Here is a 25912-nt window from a genome sequence, read left to right on the forward strand (position 1 = left end):
TCGGGCTTATGTTCAAACCCCCACACCACACGAAAAGTACCATGATGCGGTGAGTATGGGTGACTTGTCTTCGGAGCATAATCATAGCATGCAAGCAATATCAATAGGCAGTACGTAACAAGAAATAAATTTCCTAGGTCGATGTACAGAAGTATCAAGCCAACTTAGGCGTTGGCTGAAAGTGCTCCGAGAACCGCCTGAAGTGACCAGGTATGGAAAAGGATCTGCTAGACGGCTACTCGCAGTCTACCGGCATCAATTCCTCCTAACTTATAGATGCTGCCCCAGCCTCTTTTGTCTGTGCCATTCGACGTTTGTTTGGGCGGGAGACCGAGTAGTGCCCGCTGCCGATCAGAGAGCCTCTCTTTGGTTTCCTCGGAGAGAAAAAGATCGTGCTTCTCCATTCTCTGAATGTAGAATCTACAACAGGTCAAGCAGATGATAGGTCGTGAGCTATCTGTCCTGTTGATACCTGTGGAGTGCCAGGTTCTACTGTCAAGTAGGAGACAGGATCCAGCTGGTGCAGCCGCCGGTATTGAGCCGCCCTGTGCGTTGCCAGGTAGTCAGCGACACACTCTGTAGAATCATCATTCAAGATGAACATGGACGTAAAACACAAGCAAATTAGGATTGCAACATCTAGCGCAAGCAACGGTGAATGAAAGGGCATAACGTACAACGTCGCGAATTTGCTGAGGCGCCACGTTCTTGACGTGTGACCCAGGGTATATGCGCGTGGCGCCCTTCTCATCAGTGACGTCTGTCAAGTACCAAAAAATATTCAAAAGGTAGGGGTGATTGGCCGTATTGGGCGTCATGTCCATTTGATCTGTGTGCATGTAAATCCCGGACGTTGACCTTGGCGTTACGATGTTCGCGGTCATAGCGAAGAGGCCGAACTCCCTGCCCAGAAACCAAGGCATAATTGCGTCGATCAAGGGATGGTTTAGAAGATCCAGGAACTCGTCTCCTTTATTGACTAGATTCCTTTTCTCGGTACGTTAGTGGGATGAAGTGCACCTATTTGAGAATTCGACCGCAGAGAGAAATGATATGCTTACCACACGCGTTGGTCTGGCTCATCTTCAGAAGACTTATGGAGACTCGCCATGTGAGCGATGCCGGCCTGTCTTTCGCCCGCTGCTTGTTCTTCGAGCGCAGTCCTTATTACTTTAACCTCATCCGGTGTTAGGGCGTTCGCGACGAACGCATAGCCCCATTTCTTAAGATCGCTCTTGATTTGCTCTATGTTTTCGGTTGGTTTCGGCAGACTCTCGAGATCTAACGCATCTCTGCTCACTACGGATGCTGGGGGTCCCAGTGCGGAGAAACGGCTGGCGAAGGCACCCGGGCAAGGAGGTTGAGCGTAGAGCCTGAATGCTTGCTGAGCATTGATACGACCTTCCATAACATCAAGGACATATTCAGGCAAAATCTTGGTCGCGAGATCTGCTGGAGTATTTTCCGGCAGCCTTTCCAGGATATTGGCTCGTTTCGATCGGGAATCGATAACAATGGAATGCTGGGGCTGATCACCGAAGGAGAGCTCCACAAGCATGTTGAGTCCATCAAAATTCTTACACGTGGGAATTAGAAATAGGCGATAGTCCAGTCGGCCAACGAAGTGACAAAGGAGTGCAAACTTACGGACTTCCTCTCGTTGAGTAACTCGGAGACGCGCGAAACATGGTGTATGAACAACTGCGATTTGTCGAGCTTTGAGGCATCATATGGCTTGTCGTAGAACCGTAAGGTAGGAGTATGATTCGCAGACGGCTGTGGCAAGCTGTAAGACGCCATTTGGGGAACAGTTGTTGAGGGCAATTTGCATCACAGTATCTCTGTCGGTCAGACAAACGATGTCTGATGAAGTTCCAAACGCGCAAATGTGAGATATTGTCAGGTCGTTGAATTAGTTTTGCCTTATCGTTCAAAAGACAATTACAGGCGTTTTCTACACAGTCCTCTGAGTTGTGTTAATATCACAGTTTTTCGGCACTCTGTGTCGGCAAAAGGTTAATATGAAAGCAAGGCGAAAGGAAAACAGCTCATGATGCCGAATTTGGATCACTTCAGCACACCTTTTCCTGACAGATGGTGATCAGTTGATGTTTTGCCGAGAATGAGCCAGTGCGAGGTGCAGCCACATCAGATGTCTGTAGATAGTACAGCAATGTGTAACCTTGCAGAAAAGGTATCTACCTGAAAGAGAGCATAAAAAGCAACATTGAACCTTGATGCCGAATTCTCGGGTCGGAAGACCATGTCGAGTTTCCTGTTGGAATCGCTTGCTGGAGAAGTAAGCTTCAAGTTGCAGGCGCTGTGCTTGACTCGCAGATACTCTCTGGCCGCGTGCTATGGGTTTCACTAGCATATTGAATCTCCTCCGCCTTGAACTCAATGAGTTTAAGAGGTTGATCAGGATATTAGCATCAGCCTAACAAAGCCAAATCAAATCCGCGCGGGATCCGCGCGGGATAAAATTCTTCCCCACAGCAGCGCCCGGAGGAGAATACCTAAGCTTCCAGCAAGACGAAATTATCTTTAGACCTAATATCTTCGATTCTCAGAAGAAGTATCATCCGCCGACCATACCTACGAGCGAATACAGAACCCATGGCCGCGTGGCATGCAAGTACTTCGATTTAGCGATATGCTTGACTGGAACTATATCGCATAGCTTTGCATGAAATAACTGGGGTTAAGCCGCAATCGTGTAGGTGCCTCGACGCACGTAGATAAGTATCTCGATGTTGACATAAGCTAGTCTATGGTCTACATGAGAAATTAATTCTTCGTCAACACATTGTAGTCGTTGGAACCACGCTTTGTTCTGATTCATGCTCACTTTGAAAAGCTCATCTCATCTCAATTGAACTTGATTTACGATCTTCACGGTCCGTCATTAACATTTTAACAGTTGAGGATCTGTTGAATGACCAACACAGCTTCCAAACAATCTTCATCATTCCGTGCCAAGATGTACGACCACGAGCCCATCGCTATAGTCGGGAGCGCATGTCGGTTTCCCGGTGGCGTAGACAGCCCTTCAAAATTCTGGAAGTTGTTGCAGCAGCCGGGAGACCTCCGGAGTGAGGTACCCAAGGAGCGCTTCAGTGCCGAAAAGTTCTTTCACCCTGACGGCATGCACCACGGCAGTACAAATACAAGATACGGGTATTTCTTGAAGGAACCTCTCGGCGCTTTTGACGCACCGTTTTTCAACATCCAGGCTGGAGAGGTTGAAAGTATGGATCCTCAGCAGCGTCTTCTTTTGGAGGCGACGTATGATGCACTCTCCTCCGCCGGGCTTGCACATGAACTTCAAGGATCTGATACAGCTGTCTACGTTGGACTTATGACGCACGACTTTGAGACAATCAAAACACAAGATGTGCATCATATGCCAACCTATTTCGCCACAGGCGTTGCCGCGAGTATTGCTTCGAACCGCTTGTCTTATGTTTTTGACTGGCATGGTCCTAGTGTAAGCTTTTGTGTTCATCTCGTGACCGACGTAGCTGCTGATCATCAAATCTCATCCCCAGATGACCATTGATACTGCTTGCAGCTCGTCTCTTGTCGCAGTTCATCATGCGGTGCAGCAACTGAGAAGTGGTCAGAGCAGAGTTGCGGTGGCTGCCGGTGCGAATATGATTATATCTCCGTGTACGTCACAATCTTGACAAATCTCTGAATCTTAATGACATGACATTGACTTGGAAATGGATGACAGTGAATTATGTCTCAGAGAGTAAACTTAGTATGCTCTCTCCGACAGGAAGATCGCGAATGTGGGATGCTGCCGCTGATGGCTATGCGAGAGGAGTCAGTGTTCCAATTCCGCACATTCTACGTTTGAATATGGAAAATTAACGGATTTAACATCACGTGCAGGAAGGCATTGCAGCTGTGGTTCTCAAGACCCTGCGACAAGCTCTGAATGACGGGGACCACATCGAGAGCATCATCCGTGAGACGGGCGTAAATCAAGACGGCAAGACTACTGGAATTACAATGCCGAGCCACGTGGCACAAGAAGCATTGATTCGAGACACTTATGCGAGGGCGGGACTCGATTTGAGTCACATTGGTGACCGCCCTCAATCTTTTGAAGCCCATGGTGAGTTGCTATTGACGTCACACTGAAAAAAGACGCTTTTGTAACACTGAACTCACGGATGTCATGAACCAGGAACGGGAACGCCAGCAGGTGACCCGCAAGAAGCGGAGGCTATTTCAAATGCGTTCTTTGATCGCAAGTTTCCCGACGCTACGCAGCCTCAAGGGCTGCTAGTCGGCAGTGTGAAAACGGTGATCGGCCATACAGAGGGGACTGCTGGGCTGGCTGGCGTGCTGAAAGCTTCTCTTGCGGTCCAGAATGGTGTGATTGTGCCTAATCAACATTTTGAAAAGCTCAGCCCTGCGGTCCAACCCTTCTACCAGCACGTCCGCATCCCCACGGAAATCCAGCCTTGGCCACAAGTTACACCGGGTCACCCGCGTCGGGCCAGTGTGAACTCATTTGGTGAGTTGCAGACATCGTTATGCATATGCAGCAGCTCAAAGACTGACGAAGTCAACCCGCAGGTTTTGGTGGAACGAATGCACATTGCATCATCGAAGAGTATGTTGGAAGTGGCCTACAGCAGCCTTCGCCTCCCAAGATGGTTCCCCGCGACGTAGAGAGCCAGACCCCGAGCACTACGTACGGTATTCCCATTGTCTTATCGGCCAAATCGCAGCGTTCTCTCAGAGACAACATGAACGCCATGCTCCGGTTTCTCGAGTCAGATCCAGGCATTGACATGGCAGATCTAGCCTGGGGATTGATGCGCAAGCAGGCTGTGCTGCCCGTTCGGCACGCGATCCCCAGCCACACGCGCGAGGGGGCATGTCTCGCACTTCAAGCAGCCATTAAAGATAACCTAGGCGTAGAATGCAGTCCTAACCGTGGCAACAAGGGCCTACCCCAGATATTGGGCATTTTTACCGGACAGGGTGTGCAGTGGCCAGACATGTGCAAATCGCTTCTAGCCTCCATCCCTTGGACGCGAGACATCATAGATGAGTTGGATGTCTCCTTGCAGACGCTGCCAACAGCATACCGTCCAACTTGGACGCTCCGGCAACGGATTTGTTGCGATGATGGCGAGTCTCAACCGACGGAGGCGAAATTCTCACAGCCGCTCTGCGCTGCCGTTCAACTGGTGCTTCTTAGGCTGCTTGAGGCTGCAGGTATCAAGTTCACGACTATTGTCGGTCATAGCTCAGGAGAAATTGTTTGTGCGGTTGCTGCGGGATACATCACGCCTTTTCAGGCCATCCGCATCGCTTACTTGCGCGGGCTAGCCGTTACCACGTCTGACGCCGAGCCTCCTGACGGCGCTAGAGGTGCGATGCTCGCAGCCGAGATTACACACGAGGACGCGGAAGAGCTGTGCAACCTTGAAGACTTTGAAGGACGGATCTGCGTTGCGGCGTATAACGCGCCCATCAGCGTGACGATATCTGGTGATGCCGATGGTTAGTGTGCCTCTCCTTTTCCTGCTTCTCGCATGCGCGCACATGGATCTTATGGACGAGGGCCAAACTGACTGTCTGTGCGTTTATTATCAGCTTTGCAACATGTCGAGGCCATTCTCAAGGACGAAGGAAAATTCGCGAGATTCCTACGCGTCGATAAAGCCTATCACTCTCATCATATGGCTCAGTTTAGCGATGCGTACACCAAATCTCTCGTCGAATGTGGCTGTGCCGCCAATCCCGCGTCTAAGACGCCACTCTCATCTTCGCCTGTTGCATGGTACTCGTCCGTGTACGAGGGTAGACTCTTGAACTGTACGGACATCACAGCTGAATACTGGGCAACAAACCTCGTCTCCCCAGTCCGTTTTTCACAGGCTGTCGAGCGTGCAGTGAGCGAATACCACGTCGCTTGTGGCGTAGAAGTGGGTGCTCATCCGGCTCTGAAGCGTCCTACTACTGCAACCATTCAAGCCATCTCCGGCACGGATCTGCCGTACACAGGATGCATGAAACGAAGTCAAGATAATACGGATGCATTTGCGGAAGCATTGGCCTATCTCTGGGAGCGGTTTGCCAGCTTCAACATACCCAACGCTGATAGCTTCATGAGAACGGTTTCGCCTTCATCATGGCCTCGCAGAAGCCTAACCAAGGTTATTCCGAGGTACTCATGGGACCACACGCGATCACATTGGACCGAAACACGTGCCACGAAAGCTTTTCTTGCCGGACCAGCTCCCCATCTCCTACTGGGTTCTCTTCTTCCGACGAGTACAGACTCGACGTTCCAATGGCAGTCCTTCATCAAGCCCCAAGACGATAAGTGGCTTGAGGGTCACGACCTTCAAGGCCAACCTATCCTTCCCGCTGCTGGATACGTCACGATGGCCATGGAAGCAGCTCTGCACGTAACAAGGAAACGTGTTGCGCAAGATGTTGAAGTCACCGTGCTCGAGGTACTGGATCTGAGTATCGATAAAGCCATCTCGTTCGACGACAAGAACAGCATGGCCGAGCTACTCGTCACGCTTAAAGTGACACATCAGAGCGCCGATCAGCTGGAGACGGAAGTTCGTATTGACTCTGCTCTGGACAGAGAGACGAAACCTTCCAATTCGGCGAGTGGTCGCGTTGTTGCCACATTTAATTCTCCTTCGGCCTGTTTGCCACGGCGATGCTTGGATGAACCACTGCACCCCAACGACATCGACATCAGCAGCTTCTACAGAGAACTCGAACTTCTGGGTCTCGACTACACCAAGAAGTATCGTGGTGTCCATGAGTTGCGCCGAGCAGATGGCAGGGCAGCGGGACGGCTCTCGCAGTACCGACTTGGAAACAGTTCCGCGCAGGACATCCTCCTTCACCCAGCCACGTTGGATACAGCTTTTCAGGCCATTATGGGCGCCTTTTCGTACCCTGGCGACAAGGCCTTGAGGTCCACGGTTGTCCCTGTGCACATTGACAGGATTGCCTTGGTGCCTGCAGCTTGTGCATCCGCATTGGGTTCTCATGATGAAGTTACCGTGCGATTCAACGCTACATGCTCGTCCTTCAAAGATTCGATTCTTTCCGGAGACGTCGAGGTCTTTGATGAAAGTTCTGCTATTCTTTTCCAAGTGGACAACATTGTTCTTCAACCACTTTACAAACCAGAACCATCTGGTGACCATCTCATGTTCACCAAAACGGTGTGGGGCCCTTATTCGCCTGATCGCGTCCTAGACCGTCCCGAGTTTTGGGCTACTGCTGAGGACAAGCGAATGATACCAATCATCGAGCGCATTGTATACCACTATGTTAAGGATTTTCTGAATACTCTCACACAAGAGGACCGTCAGAATGCAAGCCCTGGTCTCCAGAAGTACATTTACTGGAACGAGCAGGTGTTGGAGAAGGCTCGAGAATGGAAGACTACCTTTTATGAGCCGAACTGGGAGATGGACACATCGGCTGATGTGCAAAAGCTCTGTGAGGAGTAAGTTCAATCTTACCCAGTCCTCAAAATGCATGACGTAAGTGGAACCTAACACCATCACTCAGAAATTGGTATCACCCCTACGTCCGTCTCGTCAAGAGGGTCAGCGAGAACGCCATCTCCACAATCCGCGACAATACGAACCCTTTTCAATGGATGAACGCGGATGGACTTCTTAGCGAGTTTTATGCTAGTCCTCTCAGCAATGGACCATGTTGGAATTACGGCCAAGATCTTGTTGGCCAGATTTGCCATCGTTTTCCCAACATGAACATCCTGGAAATCGGTGAGAGTTACCTACCTATGATTCAAGAAATCGAGACTCAAAGGGACCACATGCTGACTCTCAAATGACATATAGGCGCCGGCACCGGCTCAGCCACACGTTACATTCTCAATATCCCCCAGCTGGGATTCAATAGCTACACCTTTACTGACATCTCAGCGACCTTCTTCGACAAGGCGCGTGAGGCCTTCTTGCAGCACAAGGACTGCATGGACTTCCGGAAGCTGGACATCACTCGGGATACGGTCAGTTTCTCTGTTTCTTTGTTAACGTCGTGTCTTCCACCTACAGCCAGCATTGTATCATCCGTGTACCCAGGTGCAGTTGCTAATATCTCGAGCTATACAGGCGGAGCAAGGTTTCACACCTCACTCGTACGATCTAGTCATTGCCTCGTCTGTTCTCCACGCAACACCACATCTAGTAGATACTATGACCAACGTAAGGTCTCTGCTCAAGCCAGGAGGGCATGTGGTCATCGCGGACGCCACCTTCAAAGAGTATCTACGCACTAGCTACATCTTCGGTCTCTTCCCCGACTGGTGGGCTGGCTACGAGGAAGGCCGCGTCCTCGACCCTTTTGCATCATATGAGGAATGGGACAGTATCCTTAAGCGATCCGGATTCTCGGGAATTGACAGCCGCACATCTGATCGCGAAAGTTGGGTTTTCCAGAATTCGCTGTTTAGTGCGCACGCTATCAACCCCAAAGTGCAGCGGCTAGACAGCCCTCTTCTCGCGGTGCCCAATGGTCAAAACGACGGAGCGGGTATGCCGCAGCTTATTTTCGTTGGTGGCCTCTCTGGTCGCTCGTCGGCTTTTCTGAGCAAGCTCCAAGACAAGTTGACCCACCGTCGAATATTACGGCTTGACTGCTTGGAAACTGTGGCCAAGCAGGCGGCACGGCTGGAGACAGGGTCCACGTTCGTCGTGGTCTCGGAGCTTGACAATGAAATATTCGGCAATCTCAACGACGTCAAGCTCGAAGCTGCCAAGTCGCTATTCTCCGGCGACTACGCCAAAGTCGTCGTCTGGATCACAGAGGCGGCTTTCACGGACAATCCTCTCCAGGCTATGACCATCGGCCTCCTTCGGACGATACAGCTTGAAAATCCACAGATCAATGTCCTGAATATCGACGTGGACAACGCTGAACATTTGGAATATCCCGCACTTATCGCCGAGCACGTTATCCAGCTCGAAGAGACGACAAGACCATCTGAGGACAGCAGTAGTTTGTTATGGTCCCATGAACCCGAGATGTACCTCGTCGACGGGCGTACTTCGATCCCTCGCATCAAGCACGACACAGCACGGAACAACCGCTTGAACTCTGCGCGCCGTGTTATTCTCTCGGGTTCCCGGCCAAGTGATACCCCCGTATGCCTCCGTCTATCTGCTGACGGCGCGTCTCCGTTCCTTGAGTTCATGGACACGATAGGCAGCCCTCGTCCATCATCTGCGCCGTCTTTGGTCTCCGGTATGCATGGTGACCCAGTTCACGTCCGCGTCAACTTTGCTCTCACCGGGGCGATTCGGGTTGGCAGACTGGGCTTCTTCCACCTGTGCCAGGGATTTGTCACGGAAACCAAAACGCCTGTAGTGGTGCTGGCAGACAGCAACACGTCGATTGCCCGTGTTCCGCGCAGTCGCGTCTTTGCCCTGCCGTCTGAAGACAATTGTATTCTGCACCATATTGTGGCCTCTGTCATAAGTCATGGTATCATGAGAAGCGCGGTTCAAGACACCACTGTTCTCGTGCTTGACGCACCGCGGTTCTGTGTGGATGCCATTGCAAAACAAGCCAAGGAGAGGAGTATCGAGGTCCGCTTTGCCACCAGTCGACAAATAACTGAGACAGAGCTCAGCTCGGGTTTCTCATGGACATATCTAGAGCCATGGGCATCAGAAAGAACGCTCAAGAAAATGATGACTGCAAAAGTGTCTGTCTACTGCGATTTCTCATCAGCAAAAGAGCACACATCCGCAAACCTCGGCCGCCGCCTGGCCAAGGTTCAAACACCACATTGTGCAAAGTACGACCTTTCTCATTTCTTTGCAGCGCATGGTTCCGGCACAGTACATGAGAATGCTCACTGTCGTGACTTTGCTATGGCTATTGAGCAGGCTCTGCTCGCATCCTCAGAAGCTACCGATGATAATGCCACGGATGGAACAGCAATCATCAAGGTGGCTGATCTGCAACACGGAAAATCTCCCGTGGACCTCTGCACTATTGTTGACTGGAGGACCGACAGCACAATTCAAGCCCGGCTTCGTCCGATTGACGCCGGGAGCTTACTCGCTCCAGACAAAACCTACCTTCTTGCCGGACTTGCCAAAACAATGGGCCGTTCATTGGCTCGATGGATTGTCACACATGGTGGTCGCTACGTCGTACTATCTAGTCGCCATCCAGAAGTCCCAGAACCTAGATGGATCGAAGATATGGAGGAGCTCGGGGGGCATGTGACAGTCTTACCAATGTAAGTCCACGCAGTCGATCTCCCACATCCTGTTTCCAACCCAATTACTCCCAGGCCTTCACTGACATTGATTGTCTAGGGATTTGTCCAACGAGAAAGACTTGGATGCGGGTCTGTCCAAAATCCGCGAGACTTTGCCACCGATAGGAGGGATCGCGTATGGCCCTCTAGTCCTCCGTGACACGATGCTCCAGAATATGAGCTTGGCGGACATGAATTTAGTGTTGAATTCCAAGGTTGTCGGTGCACGTCTTCTGCATGAACGATTCTGCGACGCAAACGCAGAGACGCCGTTAGACTTTTTCATCATGTTCTCGTCCGGAGCCACCGTAGGGGGAAACCCCGGCCAGAGCAACTATAACGCGGCCAACGCTTACTTGCAAGCTCTCGCGCAGTACCGGCGGACGAAGGGGCTGGTGGTAAGTCACCCTCAATAATTTTTACGTCTCTTTGGTTCTCCTGGTGGAAAAAAAGACGAAGTGCAGAGAACTGCTAACACTTCTAGGCCTCGACAATTCATGTGGGTGCTGTGATGGGCATCGGGTATCTTGCCCGAACGCATTTCGACGAACAACTTCTTAAAGTCCACGACATGGGCAAGCTCGCAGAAAGAGACTTCCACACACTGTTTGCCGAAGCCATCGAATCAGGACGCTGCGCACTTAGACAAGAGGAAAGCAATACTACCCGTATGTCGGTCACCGATATGTCCGATATCGAAGTCATAACGGGCTTCCCGGTATTTGAGGCAAAGAACAAGAACTCCTTCAAATTGTGGGACAACCCTCGATTTGGCCATCTTCGGACACCCGAAAATAGTCTTATTCCTGTGGGCCAAGAGTCGTCTGCCGGCAGGGTCTCAATCAAGGAACGACTACGCGAAGCAACAACTGTGGACGAGGCTAAAGAGACTATCATTCGTAGGCTAAGCCCTAGAACCCTCTACCCCTCCCCCATTCCATACTCAGTGAGATGACAGGGTGCTAATATGTCTGGTTTATCAAGATGGACTCGCTCAGAAGACACGCGACATCCTCCTCATTCCTGCGGACCAAATTGTCAACATAAGTGCTGCACTCCTTGACCAGGGCATAGACTCGCTCGGTGCTGTCGCAGTATCTGGATGGTATGTGGGAGAAATTCATCCCATCCCCCTGGCAGACACAACATGTTGTCTTGCATTGTTCCAGCCCATTCATCTTCTATACCCAATCGCGTGCTTTATACAGCAGCTCTAGGACTTGTGGTCTCTGCAAAGCCACCTGTGAAGGTCTTTGGAGCCTAGGAGCCCGTGAACTGTACATCCATGTACGTGGCTAACATTCCATTGATTGCAGGTTCTCACAAGAACTTTTAATTGACATACCAATTTTGCGGGTCCTCAGTGGTGCTTCTCTCGAAGACCTTGCCGAGGAAGCCGTCAAACGACTCCCTCGCGACGCTTTGCCCCTGATAGTTCCAGATGCCGAAGAATCCCAACCAGAGACGGCAGAGGGTTCAACCAGCCAGAACAGCCCGACCTCGAGCAGTGCAAACTTTTCCTTGGCATCTCGAAAGCAGTCATTGGAATCTGCCGCGAGCAGTGTGACCTGCCATGGACCCGGCGAAAGTGAAGCCAACTCGACGAGGTTGAATCGGCACCCCCTGTCGCTAGGGCAGAAGTATGTGTGGAATCTGCAACAGCTGCTCCCGCATGATCGTACCATTTTCCACAATACCATCGCCTACTTTTTCGAAGGTTACATAGATTTGCAACGGTTGGGTATTGCCGTGGAGGAAGTTGTTCGCAGGCACGAAATCCTTCGTACTGCTTTTCTCGCCAACCCCAAGCCAGACGCGGGCGATGATATTATCCAAGTTGTACTGGAGAAGCCGACATGGGGTTTGAAATGCACAGCGGTCGCCAATCAAGCAGCAGCCAAGGAGGCAATGAAGGAGCTGCACGAGGAGCCGTACGACCTCGAGTCTGGCAGGCCTTTCAAAATTGTCGATTTCCACTGGTCGTCAGCCCATCGTCATCTCTTAGTGGTTGCCTATCATCGGATCGCTGGCGACGGCGCGACTACGTCTCTGCTCCTGTCCGAAATCTCTGCCCTCTACGGCGGCGCAGTGCTCCCGGCCACCGTTCCGCAGTTCTCCAAGATTGCCATGAGGCAGCGCGCCGACTATGAGCAGGGGCGGTTGGATGCTGACATTGCCTACTGGATCTCCCAGTACGACAACAACCATGCAGTACCCGTCATGCCCGTTCTTAGTCTCCCGCACTGTCGATTCCCAAACGGAGCGATGGGCCTCGGTCATCTTGGTCTCAACACACAGGCGTCTTCCGCCTCAGTCCGGCCGTGTCCGCACAAGTCAAGCAGGCGGTGCGACAGCAAAAGGTCTCCCGTATGCAGTTTTTCCTGGCAGTTTACGCTGCACTCCTGGCCAAATTAACGACCAAGATAAGCAGCAGTGAGGCTGTAGCCACCGAGGACGACTGCAATGATGACGACGCAAAAACGATAACCATTGGCGTCGCAGACACGAACCGCGCAACGGTAGAGGACATGGCCGTGATGGGCTTCTTTGCCAACTATTTGCCTGTACGCATAGAGACAAGAGCAAAGGAAGGCAGTTCACCATTGAGTCCTTCCCAACAGCTCGGCGTCATCAAGAAGACGATGCGCGAGGCAATGCAGCACTCGCGCGTACCGTACAGCGTATTGCTGGAGCGACTGCCAGTGGTCCCGAGTCTCCAAACGCCAGCCAAAGATTGGCCGCATGCGCCGCTTTTCCAGGCCGTGTTCGACTACGCCGGGGGCGGGGTTGAGAGCGTGCGCATTGGCGATGCAGTCATCACGGAACAGGGCGGCTTGCAGGCTTCTGAGCTTGTCGCCCGCGAGCGAACGCCGTATGACGTGGTGCTCGAGATTTGGGACGACGCAACGCGTGATCCGCTGGTGATTGTCAAGTTACAGTCTTCGCTTTATGGATCCGAGGACGTCACTGTGTTCTACAATTCTTTCGTTGAACTTCTGGCGCCGTACTCGGCGGACCTGATGTCGCTTAGAGCATGAGTTATCGCAGTGGGTTATCAGTTGCTGTAGATTGTTGATGATGCGGCTCAACGGGTATTTGGACAGGCGTATTTGTATTTCGATATTCGTGCAGCTATAAATCTTAGATCTTCTTTCACTCCTTCAGTCCTGGTATTGACTGTCATCTGGCCGTCAGCTCCACCGTCTCCATTTAGCTTCAACCGGTAGCTGTCTTAGAATAAGACCAAATCAGCCCCGATCTGCTCTGCGAACCTGTCCCATCTCAGGCTTCCTCCCCTTTCCCAGTATTGTTTCATGAATCCTTGGACAATCCGGCAGTTACCCAGTCCATGTGATGTCATCGCCATCATTCTGCTCGCAATCATGGATCGTTGATCATCCGTCATGGCTTCACATCCTGCGCTGAGAAGTGGCCATAGCAGCGGAATGTTGACTTCGGCATACTGATCGATGTGTCGTAGTGAGTCGATGATGGATTCAACTGCATGTTGGACCTTGTCGTCTTCTTTTGGCAGACCATCAACGCGACGGTACAGAGAGATGAGGGCTGCATTGATAAACATGTAGTGGCTGTAATCGAGTTCCGTCCAAGAGTCAGGGGATGGCGTCTGGTTTTTGAGATACAGGAGTAGTAATTCTAGTGACCGCTCCCTGGGAAAGTCAACAGCGAATACTGCGTCTGTATCATGATCCTTTCCGGAGATTTTATCTGGTGACGGTGATTGTTTCGTTGGCCAAGATGGCGTGTCGGATAGGTCGCAAATCTCGTCAAGTATCGTAACGATGTCCAACGATAGACCCGTTACAGGGTCGATCTGCCCCGGCCCTGGAAGACTTATGAGCAACGGAGCCCAGTCAAGTGCACCGGTCTTTTGTTGTGTGGGCAACGGCAGCCCAGAGATCCTGTTCATCAGGATCAAGTGCGTGAGCCATTTGAGGCCCAGCGACCACAAAGGATCTGACTGGTGCTGTTCGCCATCCCTCTGAACAATATGGAGAGCTCCGTTGAGATGTTGTCGATAAGTACTTGTGTCTCCGACACAAAGACAGGTTGTCGCTAGCATTAGTGATGTAGCCAATAAGGCCGGACTCTCGCCCCTCAACCTGCTCGTCGGGATAGCTTCACGAAGCCGTGACAGGCTCTGGACAGTTGCTTCTGTGGCTGCGTTCCGCGCATCTTGAAAGCCTCTCAATCTGAAAAAGTGATTACAGCTGGCGGCCAAGATGGCTGCGAGCATGGCAGGGCTGCTTTCTGCCACTGGTATTGCAAAATGGAGTAAGGCATCAGGTTGAAGAGGGAAGTAGATGGTTGCGGTGTGTGTGATAAAATGATGGAGGTAGAAGCGGTGCTGAGTGGACTGAATTGAAGGGAATGGTGTCAACCGATACTCTGAGAGAGATGATGCCGGCGACCTGGGGCTTGGAGGGGTGCATGATGGCCGGGGTGCAGTCAACTGGGATGCACTGGAACCCGTGCTACTGGGGGACGTTGATTTCTAGGCCTGTTAGTCGTCGCAAGTCCGGGACTGAAGCCAAGACATGAATAACCTACCTTCCGTATTGACGGCTTAGATATCTTGAACTCTGTCGTTTTTATGCTCAGTTCATAAGAACAGAGCCGTGGATATTTCGTGCATCGTGTGCACACTGGCTTCTTCTCATCGCACTGAAGTACTCATCAGCCTGTAAAGTCCGATAGACGGGCAGCAGCTGCCGGGGACTGCACTGCTAAAATGACGCGTTTACCCACCTTTGACTTCTTCCGGCGACACTCTGTGCAGCCTGTGCGTCTTCTCTTCGATGGCTCCATGGATTCGCAGTGACTCACTGGCCCAGACGAGAGGTAGCCCTGTGTTCTGTGTCTCCTCTCGTTCGGATGGGAAAACTTTTGACATGGGATTGGCAAGCTGCGGCTTCGGAACTTCGGTGACGCTGACAACAGGAGGGCCCCAAGACATGAGCAGGGCGCCACGCTAAGCCGAAACAGGATGTTTATGCGCTGAGGCCAATCAGAGTAGAGTCGTATCTTTCTCACTCAGTGGGGTTGAAGCTGTTCTCTGCATCTACAAGTACAAAGACAGGTTTCCTTCAACTCAGGCTTCGGGGGTGAGAAAGAATAGACAAAACACTTGCATCTTGATGAAAGAAACAAGAGTATTGTGGTCTTTGTTTCGGGACAATTTGAACGTCTGTTCTCATCTTTGTTAGTACCTATCTCTGTGACTCGACCCCGCTACCGCTGGCATGAGCCTCTCTTACGTCGAAACAGCAGCAGCAGCTGTTCAAGCTCGAGGCCGCATCCGCGACCACATCTACGAAACGCCCCTCATCCCGGCCAGAAAGGCAGGTCAGAAGCATGGCATCAAAGTTTTGTTCAAGGGAGAGAATTTTCAACTCACCGGATCATTCAAGTTGCGAGGGGCCACGTCCAAGCTCTCGGCGCAGGGAGCCGGGGGCCGGCTGATCACGGCATCGTCGGGGAACCATGGCATCGGAGCCGCATGCGCTGCGCATGCACTCTCTAGAGACGTCACAGTTGTGCTGCCGGAAACAGTGGTCCCTGCAAAGCTGGAGAAGATCAAGTCGTATGGTGTGGAGGTCATCTTGCATGGAGCGGAGACCGGGCTGGCCGAACAATATGCCCAAAAACTCGCCGCTTCGGGAACATATGAGTACATCTCGCCGTACAATGACCCGGATATTGTCGCCGGCCAGGGAACCATCGGTCTTGAGATTCTCGAGCAGTGCAGCAATGTGGACAACATCTTCATATCGATGGGTGGGGGCGGCCTGATCAGTGGTATCGGCTCCGTGATCAAGGCATTCAGCCCCAAGACGAAGATCTTTGGCGTGTCAGCCATCAACTCGAAGGCACTCGCAGAGTCTATGGCGGCTGGCCATGTTGTTGAGACAGAGCACTTCCCCACGTTGGCCGAAGCCGTTGCTGGCGGAATGGACGAGGATTCAATTACACTACCCCTAGCCATGGCGGTTGTTGATCAAGTCATTGAGTGCAGCGAAGAAGAGATTGCGGAGGCGATGAGGACAATCGCTTTCGAAGAGAACATGATCGTGGAAGGCTCGGCTGCTCTGGCTCTTGCAGGATTCAACAAAGTTGCGAAAGACTTGGCAGGAAAGACGAGTGTTATTCTTCTGTGTGGTGCAAATGTTGATCAACAGGCCATCAAGAAAATCCTCTATGGGGAGTCATGAGTGATCCGAATCATGTCAGAGGCCTTTGCCTGCAGTCTAGGGTGTGCTCGGTAGCGTAAAAATAGCGCGCCGCAGGCCTGGCCGGCGGTCCGTTCCATCAAGGTCGATACCATGTATCCCCCACTCTTGCGGGGCTCGAGAGGATCACGATCTGATAAGAGCTTCGAGGCTCTAGATTAGAGCAGATTAGAGCAATTTTTCTTGTGCCAAGGATCGTGTTAACTTGAACTTCATTTCTACACATACAGCTTAATTTCAATTTCCGAACTTTTAAAGGAAGACTCATCCTGAAACTCATCACACTGAGTCCTTGACCTATTCGCAAAGTCGCCATGGAGATCACCATTCAGCCTGCCAGGTCCGAGGACATCCCAGCCATCGTCGAATTCATCAAACAGGCCAGGTCCGTCATGTTCCCGTGGATAGACGCGGAGTCTCAAAACCAACATGCTCAACGAGAGCTTGCGAGCTTTTCAAAGACTTACTTGGACAACCCCAATGGAGCGTTTTTGACAGCATACGGCAATGGTCAAATCATTGCTGCCATTGGCTATGCGCCTTATGATGACCGGTTTCCCGAGCTCGGTCTCGGCCGCGAAGGCGTTGTAGAGTTTGTGAGACTCTACGTCAACCCAGTCTGGCGCCGCGCCGGACTGGCCTCAAAGCTTTGCGCTGCCTTGGAGCAAAGGGCGAAAGACGCAGGGATGAAGAAGTTGTATCTCCATACCCATCCATTCCTCGAAGGCGCCATCGGATTCTGGGAGCGCCAGGGGTTTTCCATTCTCCAAGTCGACGACGATCCTGTCTGGCAAACGACGCATATGGGCAAAATCTTGTGAAGATAACGCGAAAATATCAAAGCCGCCAGCTTGTGTCTTTTTCGCATTCATGCACGTTGGGCTTCAAGGGGCAACGAAAGTCGCTCCGCGGTGGGCCACGCTGCCTACGTCATTAAAGTAAGACAGGCTCAAATCCATTAGCTCAGCTCACATTCCTTTTCCTCCCTCCCAACAAACAAATCAATAAACTTCTCATCCTCCAGAAGTCTTTTCAAACTGAGAGGCCCAAGTCGACCGCCGGGCAAGCTTCTCGGCTGCTCCATGAACACGATGTCGGCCGATATGCAGAGAAGCGGCGCAGCGTATCTCCCTCCAGAGCTTTGGGAGATGATCATCGGCAGCATCACGGATTGCGACTACCTGCCCCGCGTCTGGTTCAACTTTCGCCACGTATCTCGGACGTTCAAGGAAATCACCGAGCGCGTCTTTTCTTCAAACCACCTCCGATACAGCCGCATCACGCACGTCTGCTTGGACTTCTTTATCATGACGCCCAAGGGCGGATTCATCAGGGTTGATGAGAAAAGACTCATGCTCGATTTTGATCGACTATCCGACGACGGGGAACGCGCTGTATTCAATGAGAAGCACTTCACAGGCTTGGGCAATCTCGACAAACGGATCATGTTCAATCGACGACGTTACAAAATTGGCGACATACTTGACGGTTTCCGTGGCGGCTGGGCAGCTTCTCATAAGCGAGCGACGCGGGAGGACCGACCGCCTTATTCTCCAAGTCATCAATGGGCAGATAGCTCGCCGCTTCCACACATCTTTTCTCTGAGGAGAATTGCCAACGACACCGATCTTCCCGGCGCGAAGTATGATTTCGAGGGTCTGGAGATGTCCTTTCTCTGGAAGCCGGCATTGAGCAAGCTTCTTGGGGAAGAGGAGTATATGAGGAAGGACCAGTTGAAAGGAATGGCGGCATCCGGTGATATGGCTTTTCTAGTGTCACGATGTAGTCGCGATGCGGCAGGTGCGTCTATGTGCTACCCGACGGAGCCCAGAGAGATCCTTGAAAGGACGAGAACGAAGCGTATGCGAGCCGAGAATGGCAAAAATGGGAAGCGAATTGTGACGGACGATGAGCTTTTGATGAGCAGGCATTTTGAGGCCAAGGAGATGGAAATCTTGGCCTTTAGGCATGGGTTTAGCAAGTCTGTCCTCAAGGATGAGTGGGTCATGGAAGACGGAAACGAGCAAGTGGACTCGCCTCTTCCAATGTTTTGCAATGAGGACAGCGATCCTTGCGATTCAGTTGGGAATTACGATTGTCCCCACGTCTACGTTCCTCACGCTATTGTCAACAAGAGCTATTTCTTCACTTATTGACCTAGGTTTGATAGCAATAAATCGACTCTGTTCAGCCGTGCGACGAAGGGACGGTGATGCAACATAGGTTTGCACAAGACCTATAGGTGAAAATAAATTACCAAATAGCCGCTCAGCTCGATTACAAGCTATCGGAACCGATGCCGGCCGGAAACCCTACCCGAAGCCCGTGCGGGGATCCGCCCCGGTCCCACGATAAGGTGCGGAGTCTCCGTCGGAGCATCGTTGATTTCGTCGTGTCCTTCCCATTTCATCGAGTTGCGAGGTGAAAGGGAAGGTTATCCCGAAGCAGTTTGGCAGGGCACTGCTCACCACAACATCCATCTTTCGACAGTCAACAGTCATCATGAATGGTTCCAGTACGAGGGGACTCAGCGTCATCCCGGGCTCTTTTCATGGCCCTCTTGTCTTTTCGGATGTGCCTCTGAGCTTCATGATGGGTGTGGACCCAAAAACCGGCGTTGTTGTCGACGCCCATCATCCACTTCTTGGCACGTCAGTGAAGGGCAAGGTCCTGGCCATCCCCTGCGGTCGGGGTTCCTGTTCCGGCAGTGGGGCGCTCCTTGAGCTCATCCTCACCGGCAATGCACCATCAGCTTTGATATTTCAGGAGCCTGAGATGATCTTGACTTTAGGTGTAATGGTCGCTGACACCATGTTCGACCGCCGCATACCCGTTATCTTCTTGCAAGGTAAAAAGGACTTCGAGAAGTTGCGTTGGGCATCAGAGGTAGACATCAGCGACAAGCAGTTGTTAATCCTGCCAAACCAGGTGGCTCTACCTCTTGACCCCCGGAGCACTAGAGGTATCAGCCTAAGTACGTCCGATGAGAAGGTTCTTTCCGGTCGGGGAGGAGAGGCAAGCCGCATCGCGATGGAAATCATCGTCGCCTTTGCCGCTTTGCAAGGAGCGAAATGTCTCGTGGACGTATCACAAGTTCACATTGATGCGTGTGCCTACAACGGAAAGAGCAGTCTTCATGTACCGGAGCACCTTTTATCACTCGGTGGACAGTTTGTGGTGCCTTCAACTTGCAACTCACTGAACGTCGACCGACTTCGATGGAAGGAGCTTGGCACCGATTCAGAAGCAGTCATCATAGGAGATAAGATCGGGGAGGCTTATCTCAAGCTCGGGGCCAAGCTCAGCTTTACCTGTGCCCCCTACCTCCTCGACAGCAAGCCCAAAGCCGGAGAGCAAGTCGGTTGGTCTGAGTCAAATGCTGTTGTGTTTGTGAACAGCGTCCTCGGAGCACATACGCAAAAGTACCCGGACTACCTCGACGTCTTCATCGCCTTGACCGGCAGGGCACCGTATGCAGGTTGCCATACTCCGGAGGGAAGGAAGCCAAAGATCATCATCGAAGTGCCTCAACTTCCCGGACGTGACCAGTCACTGTTCCCGCTTCTTGGATACTACATCGGCGACATCGTTGGCGGAAAGATACCCTTCATCGTCGGCATGGAAAAGACGAACACTACGGGCCTGGGATAGTCGGGAAGAGATTTCATTTCGGAGACGTCCTTGCTTGCGTCAGCGCGGCCTGCGCAGGGTTCCGAACCGACAGAGAGATGGCGCCCAGCTGGCTGTTTGGGTCTGGATCGGAGACTTAGTGACTTATCAGTGAGAGAATACATCGGCAAAATCCCGAGATGCGTCTGAAACCGTCCGCCGTGGGGAATCGAGAGAGATAGCACGCCGGGATCCATGCCGACTCAGTGTCTCTCGGCCGAGATTTGTGGCGTAGGATGCCTTTAGCGAGGCCAATTTCTCCGTGCAAGGATTGAATCCCAGCCACTTCGCTTCTTGATGTGACGAGAAGTGCGAGAAAACGGTGGTGGGTTGCAGTGCATAAGACACGAGATTACCGAAGACTTTTCGACCGGAACCAACGGTCCTCCATCATTTTATCTCCTCTTTGGCCAACGCTACAGTGTAGGTTTTCTTTGCGGACTCTGGATTGGTGTTTGAAGAAGGAAGGACACAGTATTTCGCTTACCCCTGTTACGAATACTCGCAATTGGGCAGGTACATGTACGCTATCATGGCGGCAGACCATAGACGAGTCATATTCCGGTTCAATCTCAGAAATGTGCCGACATGCAATATAACCGATCATTAAGCATATTGTTTTGTGCCTGTTGTCTCCGTGGCAAATGAAAGGGATCACTATCTGTACCGGGCTGACGAATACTGCGCGGATCTTCAGGCCAGACGATGCCACAGTCTCATGATGATCAGAGGGTACAATCAGGTCAGTTTGAGTTGATTCAGCTTGCTTCTGTTCAAACATTTCATCGGGACCTCCGAGTAGCCACTGAAAGTCCACTCCCACAGTGGAACAAACATCAAAATGCAACGGCATTTTGAAGATCTATTACCTGTTGTCTTTGGTGTTCAGCCACCAAAGATCCCTTCGGGCCCCGGGAGAGCTCAAAGCGTGCCATGTTGAGCCACACCTTAGCAGGGCTCCTTATGCCCGGTGACAGGTTGTCTTGGTCGCAGACACGGCCTCTGTTGGAGTCCAATCTGCCCAATGAGAACTATGTTTCAACAATCTTACTGAACCTTCGCGCCGGGTTTTGAGCCTCCTACTGGCCAGGCGTCCGTTCCCTGCTAGTCTTCCTTCTCGACCGGGCGTATGGAATAATGGCAAACACCGGCTTGCGGGGTTCGAAGCTGGGGTAGACGTGGCCGTCCACCCCGTATCTCAACGTCTTTACGGAGGATGGTGCATGATTGGCCGCTACATAATTGTTGCCTACAGGGACGGATACACCCGTGTTACAGGTGAGAGTCCGGGGTGAGATCGTGTGGTTCCCCGCATTGCCCCAGTTCAGATGGTAATCTTAGAGCTGTCACGTCAATTAGCGTCTCCGATGTTGACGCAATGTTCATGCCTGTCAAAATGCCCATGGAACTTGTGGGGTACTGCAGTGCCGACCGCTCAACGGCCTGAGCTAAACACCTTTTGGGCGTGTTTGAGCACAAGATAGGAAAGGCCAGAGAGGAGAATCCGGTTTTTGTTTCCCAGCTTGATCTTCTTACGGGGCAAAGCTTATGCATGAACTTCTTTCAGGCACGATATTACAGACCGTTTTAGCGCCTCTCTCGGGCATGACTTCCATGAAGGAGCGTAGAAGGAGTATTCCACCGCACGCTGTACCACCAACATGAGCTTCTGCAGACCCGATACTGACGAAACGACGACGATCTTTGCCTCGTTCTGGGAGCTTAGAGCCCAGGGATGTGTGCAAATCCCAATTTGTGGCTGAGGAGGGGTAAGCTCTCTCTCACCTCCGTCTGATGTCGAGTTCAGCTGGGCTTGCCACATGGCGCCCATATGGTCTCGCAATATCGAGTCCCGAAAGTGAAGATCATGGGATCAACCTAGTTTGAATACCATCCTTGTTCCCGACTACGACGTCTTCCCTAGCTCTAATGAGTGAGTGAGTGTTCAAAACGAACCGTTAGTACGCCGCCCATGGACTAGTCAGGGCACCTTTATCTGGACTCTCTATTTGGTTTCATGTCATACCTTGGCTTCCAAGCTAGGGCTTGATGTGGCTCAGCTTTTCCTGAAGATCTTCTGTGGTCATGTTGGTCTCCGAATCTCTACCACCCAATGTCCGCAGACAAAGAACAAAAACAGGTAAGCATCTCACAAGAAACTAGTGATCGTGATTCGAGAATGAGTTACTAACACAACAACTAGGTTGCATCTCATGGTAAGCTGCTGTTGACCTATCTGCTTCCACGATGATCTAATCAACGTACAGCAGAGAAGCGCGGAAGAAATGTTGCGAGCGCAAGCCCGAGTGCACACGCTGCTCCCTCAAGGGATTGACTTGCACATATGAAGTTGTGGAGCCAAAGCGGTCGAGGACTACCAAGAGGGCGTCACCAGCATCGAAGAAGGCTCGGAACATTTTCGTGGGAAGAGAACTCAAGCCAGAGGAGGGGTTCATCCACACTTTTGCTGTCACGAAACCAACTCCCAGCCGTCCACCTGAAGAGACCATTGACCTCACGGTCTCTCCGCAGCTGGACTTAAACTTCTGCAACATGGAGTTGGACGAGTCAATGGAGTTGTTCGACACTTTGGGAAACAGCAGCGAGTCAGAAGTTTGTTCAGTCCTCACCAACAGCATCTTCGACGATTCAGTATCAGCCCGATCCGGCTCCGTCGACCCCATGTCATTGTCACTTGAGCTACCCTTCCCAATGTTCTCCGACCTGACAACAGACTCGCAAAGTCGAAAGCTCTTGCATCACTTTTGCAGCACCCTGTCACCGCTCATCGTCTTTGTTGAACAACCGCACAACTCTTTTCAGGACCTCATCCTACCCCTTGCCTACGACAACTCACCTGTCTTCTATGCGATCTGTGCTTTTGCCTGTGGTCACTTGGAGCATACTGGCGTCTATGAGTCTAGACACTCGTCCGAGTACAGAGCTTTGGCGGCGAAGGGTGCTTTCGAGTTGGTGCAGTGGAAGTGCCAGCATAAAGAGGTTCTCGCAACCGTTATGCTGTTGGCATATTATGAGGCAGTAAGTCCGGTACTTGAGCTGGAACTAAGGAGTATTATCGCTAATTTCCCAGCTCACGTCGTCTAATACCCCTGACATGTTCGTCGGACACTTGAAAGCAGCGTTTCTGGTCATCAGCTCCATCCCCGAGTCCGAACGAAGTACTGCAGTCTGTTTTCTGGAGAAGGTACGGGGACATGGCGGGACACATCAGGATTGCTCAACTGACAACATACAAAGGCCTTTCACTACTATGACGTGATCTCGTCCTTATCACTTGGGATAAGTCCCGTTTCAGCGGTGTCGGTGTCAGACTACACTTACCCGTTAGCAGTCATGACCTCCTCGAAGCCCAACGACACCACCCATGCGGATCCTTTCATGGGGCTAGTGGGCGACCTGTGGCCAGTATTGTACCGCCTCAGCATCGCAATGTCGCTGAAGGAGGATCTTGAAGCAGCCGTCGCAGCCAATCAAGGGACTAAAGCAGCCGTTCTCAGGGTCGAATACGAGTCAATAACAAAATCGACAGAGAAGGCCCTTCAAAGCTGGCAACCATCCGTTGACCCGAGCAACATCTTGATGTCTCTGGAGGAAGATGGGGACGCTCAGCATCAGCATCTCGAGGCCATGGTTCATAACGCTCAAGCCTATCGCCACAGCGCACTGGTCTATCTACATCGAGCTGTCTATGGCTACCCGATCAGTCATCCCGAAGTTCAAAAGAACACTCATTTGTCTCTGGAGAGCTGCATGGCGGTCATCGCCTCTGGGGGACCCGCAAACGCGCTCTTGTGGCCTTTATACGTGGCTGCATGCGAAGCCGTGACGGATCATGATCAGGGACTAGCGAAATCAGTGTTTTTGGAGATTGGAAGAAGGCAAGGTATGGTCAATATTGAACGGGCGCAGGGGACTGTTCTTCAACGATGGGCCGGGGGAAGCGGAAACGGCTTAATAGGGCGTGAGATGGGCACATGGGCCAGAACTACAGGAGGCATTGTGCATGGCATAATATTAGGCTGAAGAAATTACACTAAAAGCACCATCAAGTAATATGTAATGTTTGGTTTCAAAGGACTGCTCATCTACCGTGATATCGTGGCTTAGAGCACCGCAAAGGCTGATTCCGTCGACTTCGTGACTGGGGTGCCCATGGAGAGTCGCCTCATTGGCAGTTAAATGTTCAATCAGAGAAGGACACGACCGACTTGTGCGACGCACCCAGGCGAACCACTATGCCTCGCGGGCAGTGCATCTGCATATAGCTACCCCGCCTACCTACGTTGGCATAAGCTCTCATTCGCCAGCCTGATCTTGTGGTGGAATGGTGAGGCAAATTTTGTCGGTTTGCTCTTCTTTCCCATCTCCTATCTGCTTTTCTTTTTGACGCTTTCACTCAGATTCTTCAGACTTTTCTCGAATTCGACCAAAGGGCGTGACCAACGGTTGGAACCCCAGTCACTTCAATTCCTCAGTAGCTCGCGCGACTCGTCCCTATGTGCGATGGCCGAATTGTTAGGGACAGTCGTCGGTGTGGTGTCCTTGGGTCTTCAGGTCTGTTCGGGGATCACCAAATACCTCGACGGAATTAAGGGACACAAGGATGAAATCGCCTCAGCTTCTCGCCTGTGCCAGGCTTTGCAAGGAGCAGTGGATCAGATACAAGCGATGCGGAACAACATTGCCACAGCTTCAAGAGGACATGACACAGCCATCGAGCAGGCCATGATGGCTGCAAATGCGGAGCTCGCGGTCTTGCGTACGTTCGTCGATGACATAAGGGTGAACGAGGACCCTTCCAAATCCATCTCGGATTGGATGAAAGACCGCACAAATCGGGTGACATACCCGTTCCGACGAGGTCATCTCGATCGCTTGGAAAGTCAGCTGTCAGAGGCAAATAAAGCGTTACAGTCTGCTCTTCAGGTCACTCAGCTGTACGTCATATATGGGACGGTTACGAGTAACAATGAACTAACAGCGTTCAGCGCGATATCTATCGAGACTGGCAATATTTCTCGATCCATTGGGGACGAGGTATTGACAACGAGGACCGAACTCAATACCAAGCTCGATAATGTACAGCAGGTTTCAAACGAAGACCACCGCACAATAGGAAAGCTGTCCGATGACTTTTCACAATTGAGCCTATCTCTTGGGCCATTCGTTCTGCATGCACAGCGGCACATGGAGGCGTCTTCCGTTCAGCTCACTCGTGTAGAGAGCCGAATTGAAGAGGTTGTTTCTGCGCTTGTTTCTTCCGACTCACAAATCGTCTTGCGGCGGGTTTTGACGAAGCCAGATGCCCTTCGTCTGGCTTGTAGGGAAGCTGGTATCGACCATCAATCGTCAGGTTCGCTGAGCTCGCCCCAAACCGCCCAACAAGACAATTCGACCATGAACAGCATGTTTAGCTGTCGATGTCACCCACGACGAATAAGAAAAGAAATCAGACGAGGATTCAGTTCAGCTTTCTTTAATGCAGAAAGTGTTGTGGAGAAAGTGCATGCACCTGACTGTCCACTTGCGGGAGTCACGTCGCAGAAAAGCTGGTCAGTTGGCATATCAACGAAAGCATTCCGAACGCTCCTATCCGCTGCGATTACTGTTTCTATGTCATCAACGTCTGGAGCGGGAGGATTCAGTATATGTCCTTCGCTTAGGATATACT

The 25912-nt window shown here is 51.7% G+C and overlaps 7 protein-coding genes and 1 pseudogene across 8 annotated transcripts; 6 read left to right on the forward strand and 2 right to left on the reverse strand.

The window, feature by feature from the left end:
- Nucleotides 1-227: 227 nt before the first annotated feature.
- On the reverse strand, nt 228-1800 carry GCG54_00005286 (Dioxygenase trt7; the record flags this gene model as incomplete). Its single annotated transcript, XM_045405312.1, has 4 exons — nt 228-545; nt 678-987; nt 1062-1576; nt 1648-1800. The coding sequence occupies 4 exons, from the start codon at nt 1798-1800 to the stop codon at nt 228-230; spliced, it is 1296 nt and encodes a 431-aa protein (XP_045268903.1).
- A 1180-nt stretch (nt 1801-2980) lies between these two features.
- On the forward strand, nt 2981-13338 carry GCG54_00005287 (annotated as a pseudogene). Its single transcript has 12 exons — nt 2981-3487; nt 3898-4123; nt 4196-4528; nt 4591-5526; nt 5620-7507; nt 7573-7793; nt 7869-8038; nt 8142-10279; nt 10359-10698; nt 10785-11199; nt 11285-11405; nt 11617-13338. Coding segments are annotated over exons 1-12 (9017 nt in total).
- A 194-nt stretch (nt 13339-13532) lies between these two features.
- Nucleotides 13533-14558, reverse strand: GCG54_00005288 (uncharacterized protein; the record flags this gene model as incomplete). The annotated part of the gene is made up of 1 exon (XM_045405313.1): nt 13533-14558. One exon carries the CDS (start codon nt 14556-14558, stop codon nt 13533-13535), a length of 1026 nt encoding a protein of 341 aa, XP_045268904.1.
- Nucleotides 14559-15564: 1006 nt separating this feature from the next.
- On the forward strand, nt 15565-16533 carry GCG54_00005289 (L-threonine ammonia-lyase; the record flags this gene model as incomplete). The annotated part of the gene is made up of 1 exon (XM_045405314.1): nt 15565-16533. The coding sequence occupies one exon, from the start codon at nt 15565-15567 to the stop codon at nt 16531-16533; it is 969 nt and encodes a 322-aa protein (XP_045268905.1).
- Nucleotides 16534-16865: 332 nt separating this feature from the next.
- On the forward strand, nt 16866-17372 carry GCG54_00005290 (uncharacterized protein; the record flags this gene model as incomplete). The annotated part of the gene is made up of 1 exon (XM_045405315.1): nt 16866-17372. One exon carries the CDS (start codon nt 16866-16868, stop codon nt 17370-17372), a length of 507 nt encoding a protein of 168 aa, XP_045268906.1.
- A 270-nt stretch (nt 17373-17642) lies between these two features.
- On the forward strand, nt 17643-18707 carry GCG54_00005291 (uncharacterized protein; the record flags this gene model as incomplete). The annotated part of the gene is made up of 1 exon (XM_045405316.1): nt 17643-18707. The coding sequence occupies one exon, from the start codon at nt 17643-17645 to the stop codon at nt 18705-18707; it is 1065 nt and encodes a 354-aa protein (XP_045268907.1).
- Nucleotides 18708-19053: 346 nt separating this feature from the next.
- Nucleotides 19054-20202, forward strand: GCG54_00005292 (uncharacterized protein; the record flags this gene model as incomplete). Its single annotated transcript, XM_045405317.1, has 1 exon — nt 19054-20202. One exon carries the CDS (start codon nt 19054-19056, stop codon nt 20200-20202), a length of 1149 nt encoding a protein of 382 aa, XP_045268908.1.
- A 2103-nt stretch (nt 20203-22305) lies between these two features.
- On the forward strand, nt 22306-25681 carry GCG54_00005293 (L-arabinose-responsive transcription regulator ARA1; the record flags this gene model as incomplete). The annotated part of the gene is made up of 8 exons (XM_045405318.1): nt 22306-22360; nt 22424-22436; nt 22488-23259; nt 23312-23425; nt 23479-24124; nt 24761-25178; nt 25230-25594; nt 25656-25681. 8 exons carry the CDS (start codon nt 22306-22308, stop codon nt 25679-25681), a joined length of 2409 nt encoding a protein of 802 aa, XP_045268909.1.
- Nucleotides 25682-25912: the final 231 nt, after the last annotated feature.

The sequence above is a fragment of the Colletotrichum gloeosporioides genome, assembly GCF_011800055.1.
Source record: "Colletotrichum gloeosporioides strain Lc1 chromosome Unknown consensus_15, whole genome shotgun sequence".
NCBI classification, from domain to species: domain Eukaryota; kingdom Fungi; phylum Ascomycota; class Sordariomycetes; order Glomerellales; family Glomerellaceae; genus Colletotrichum; species Colletotrichum gloeosporioides.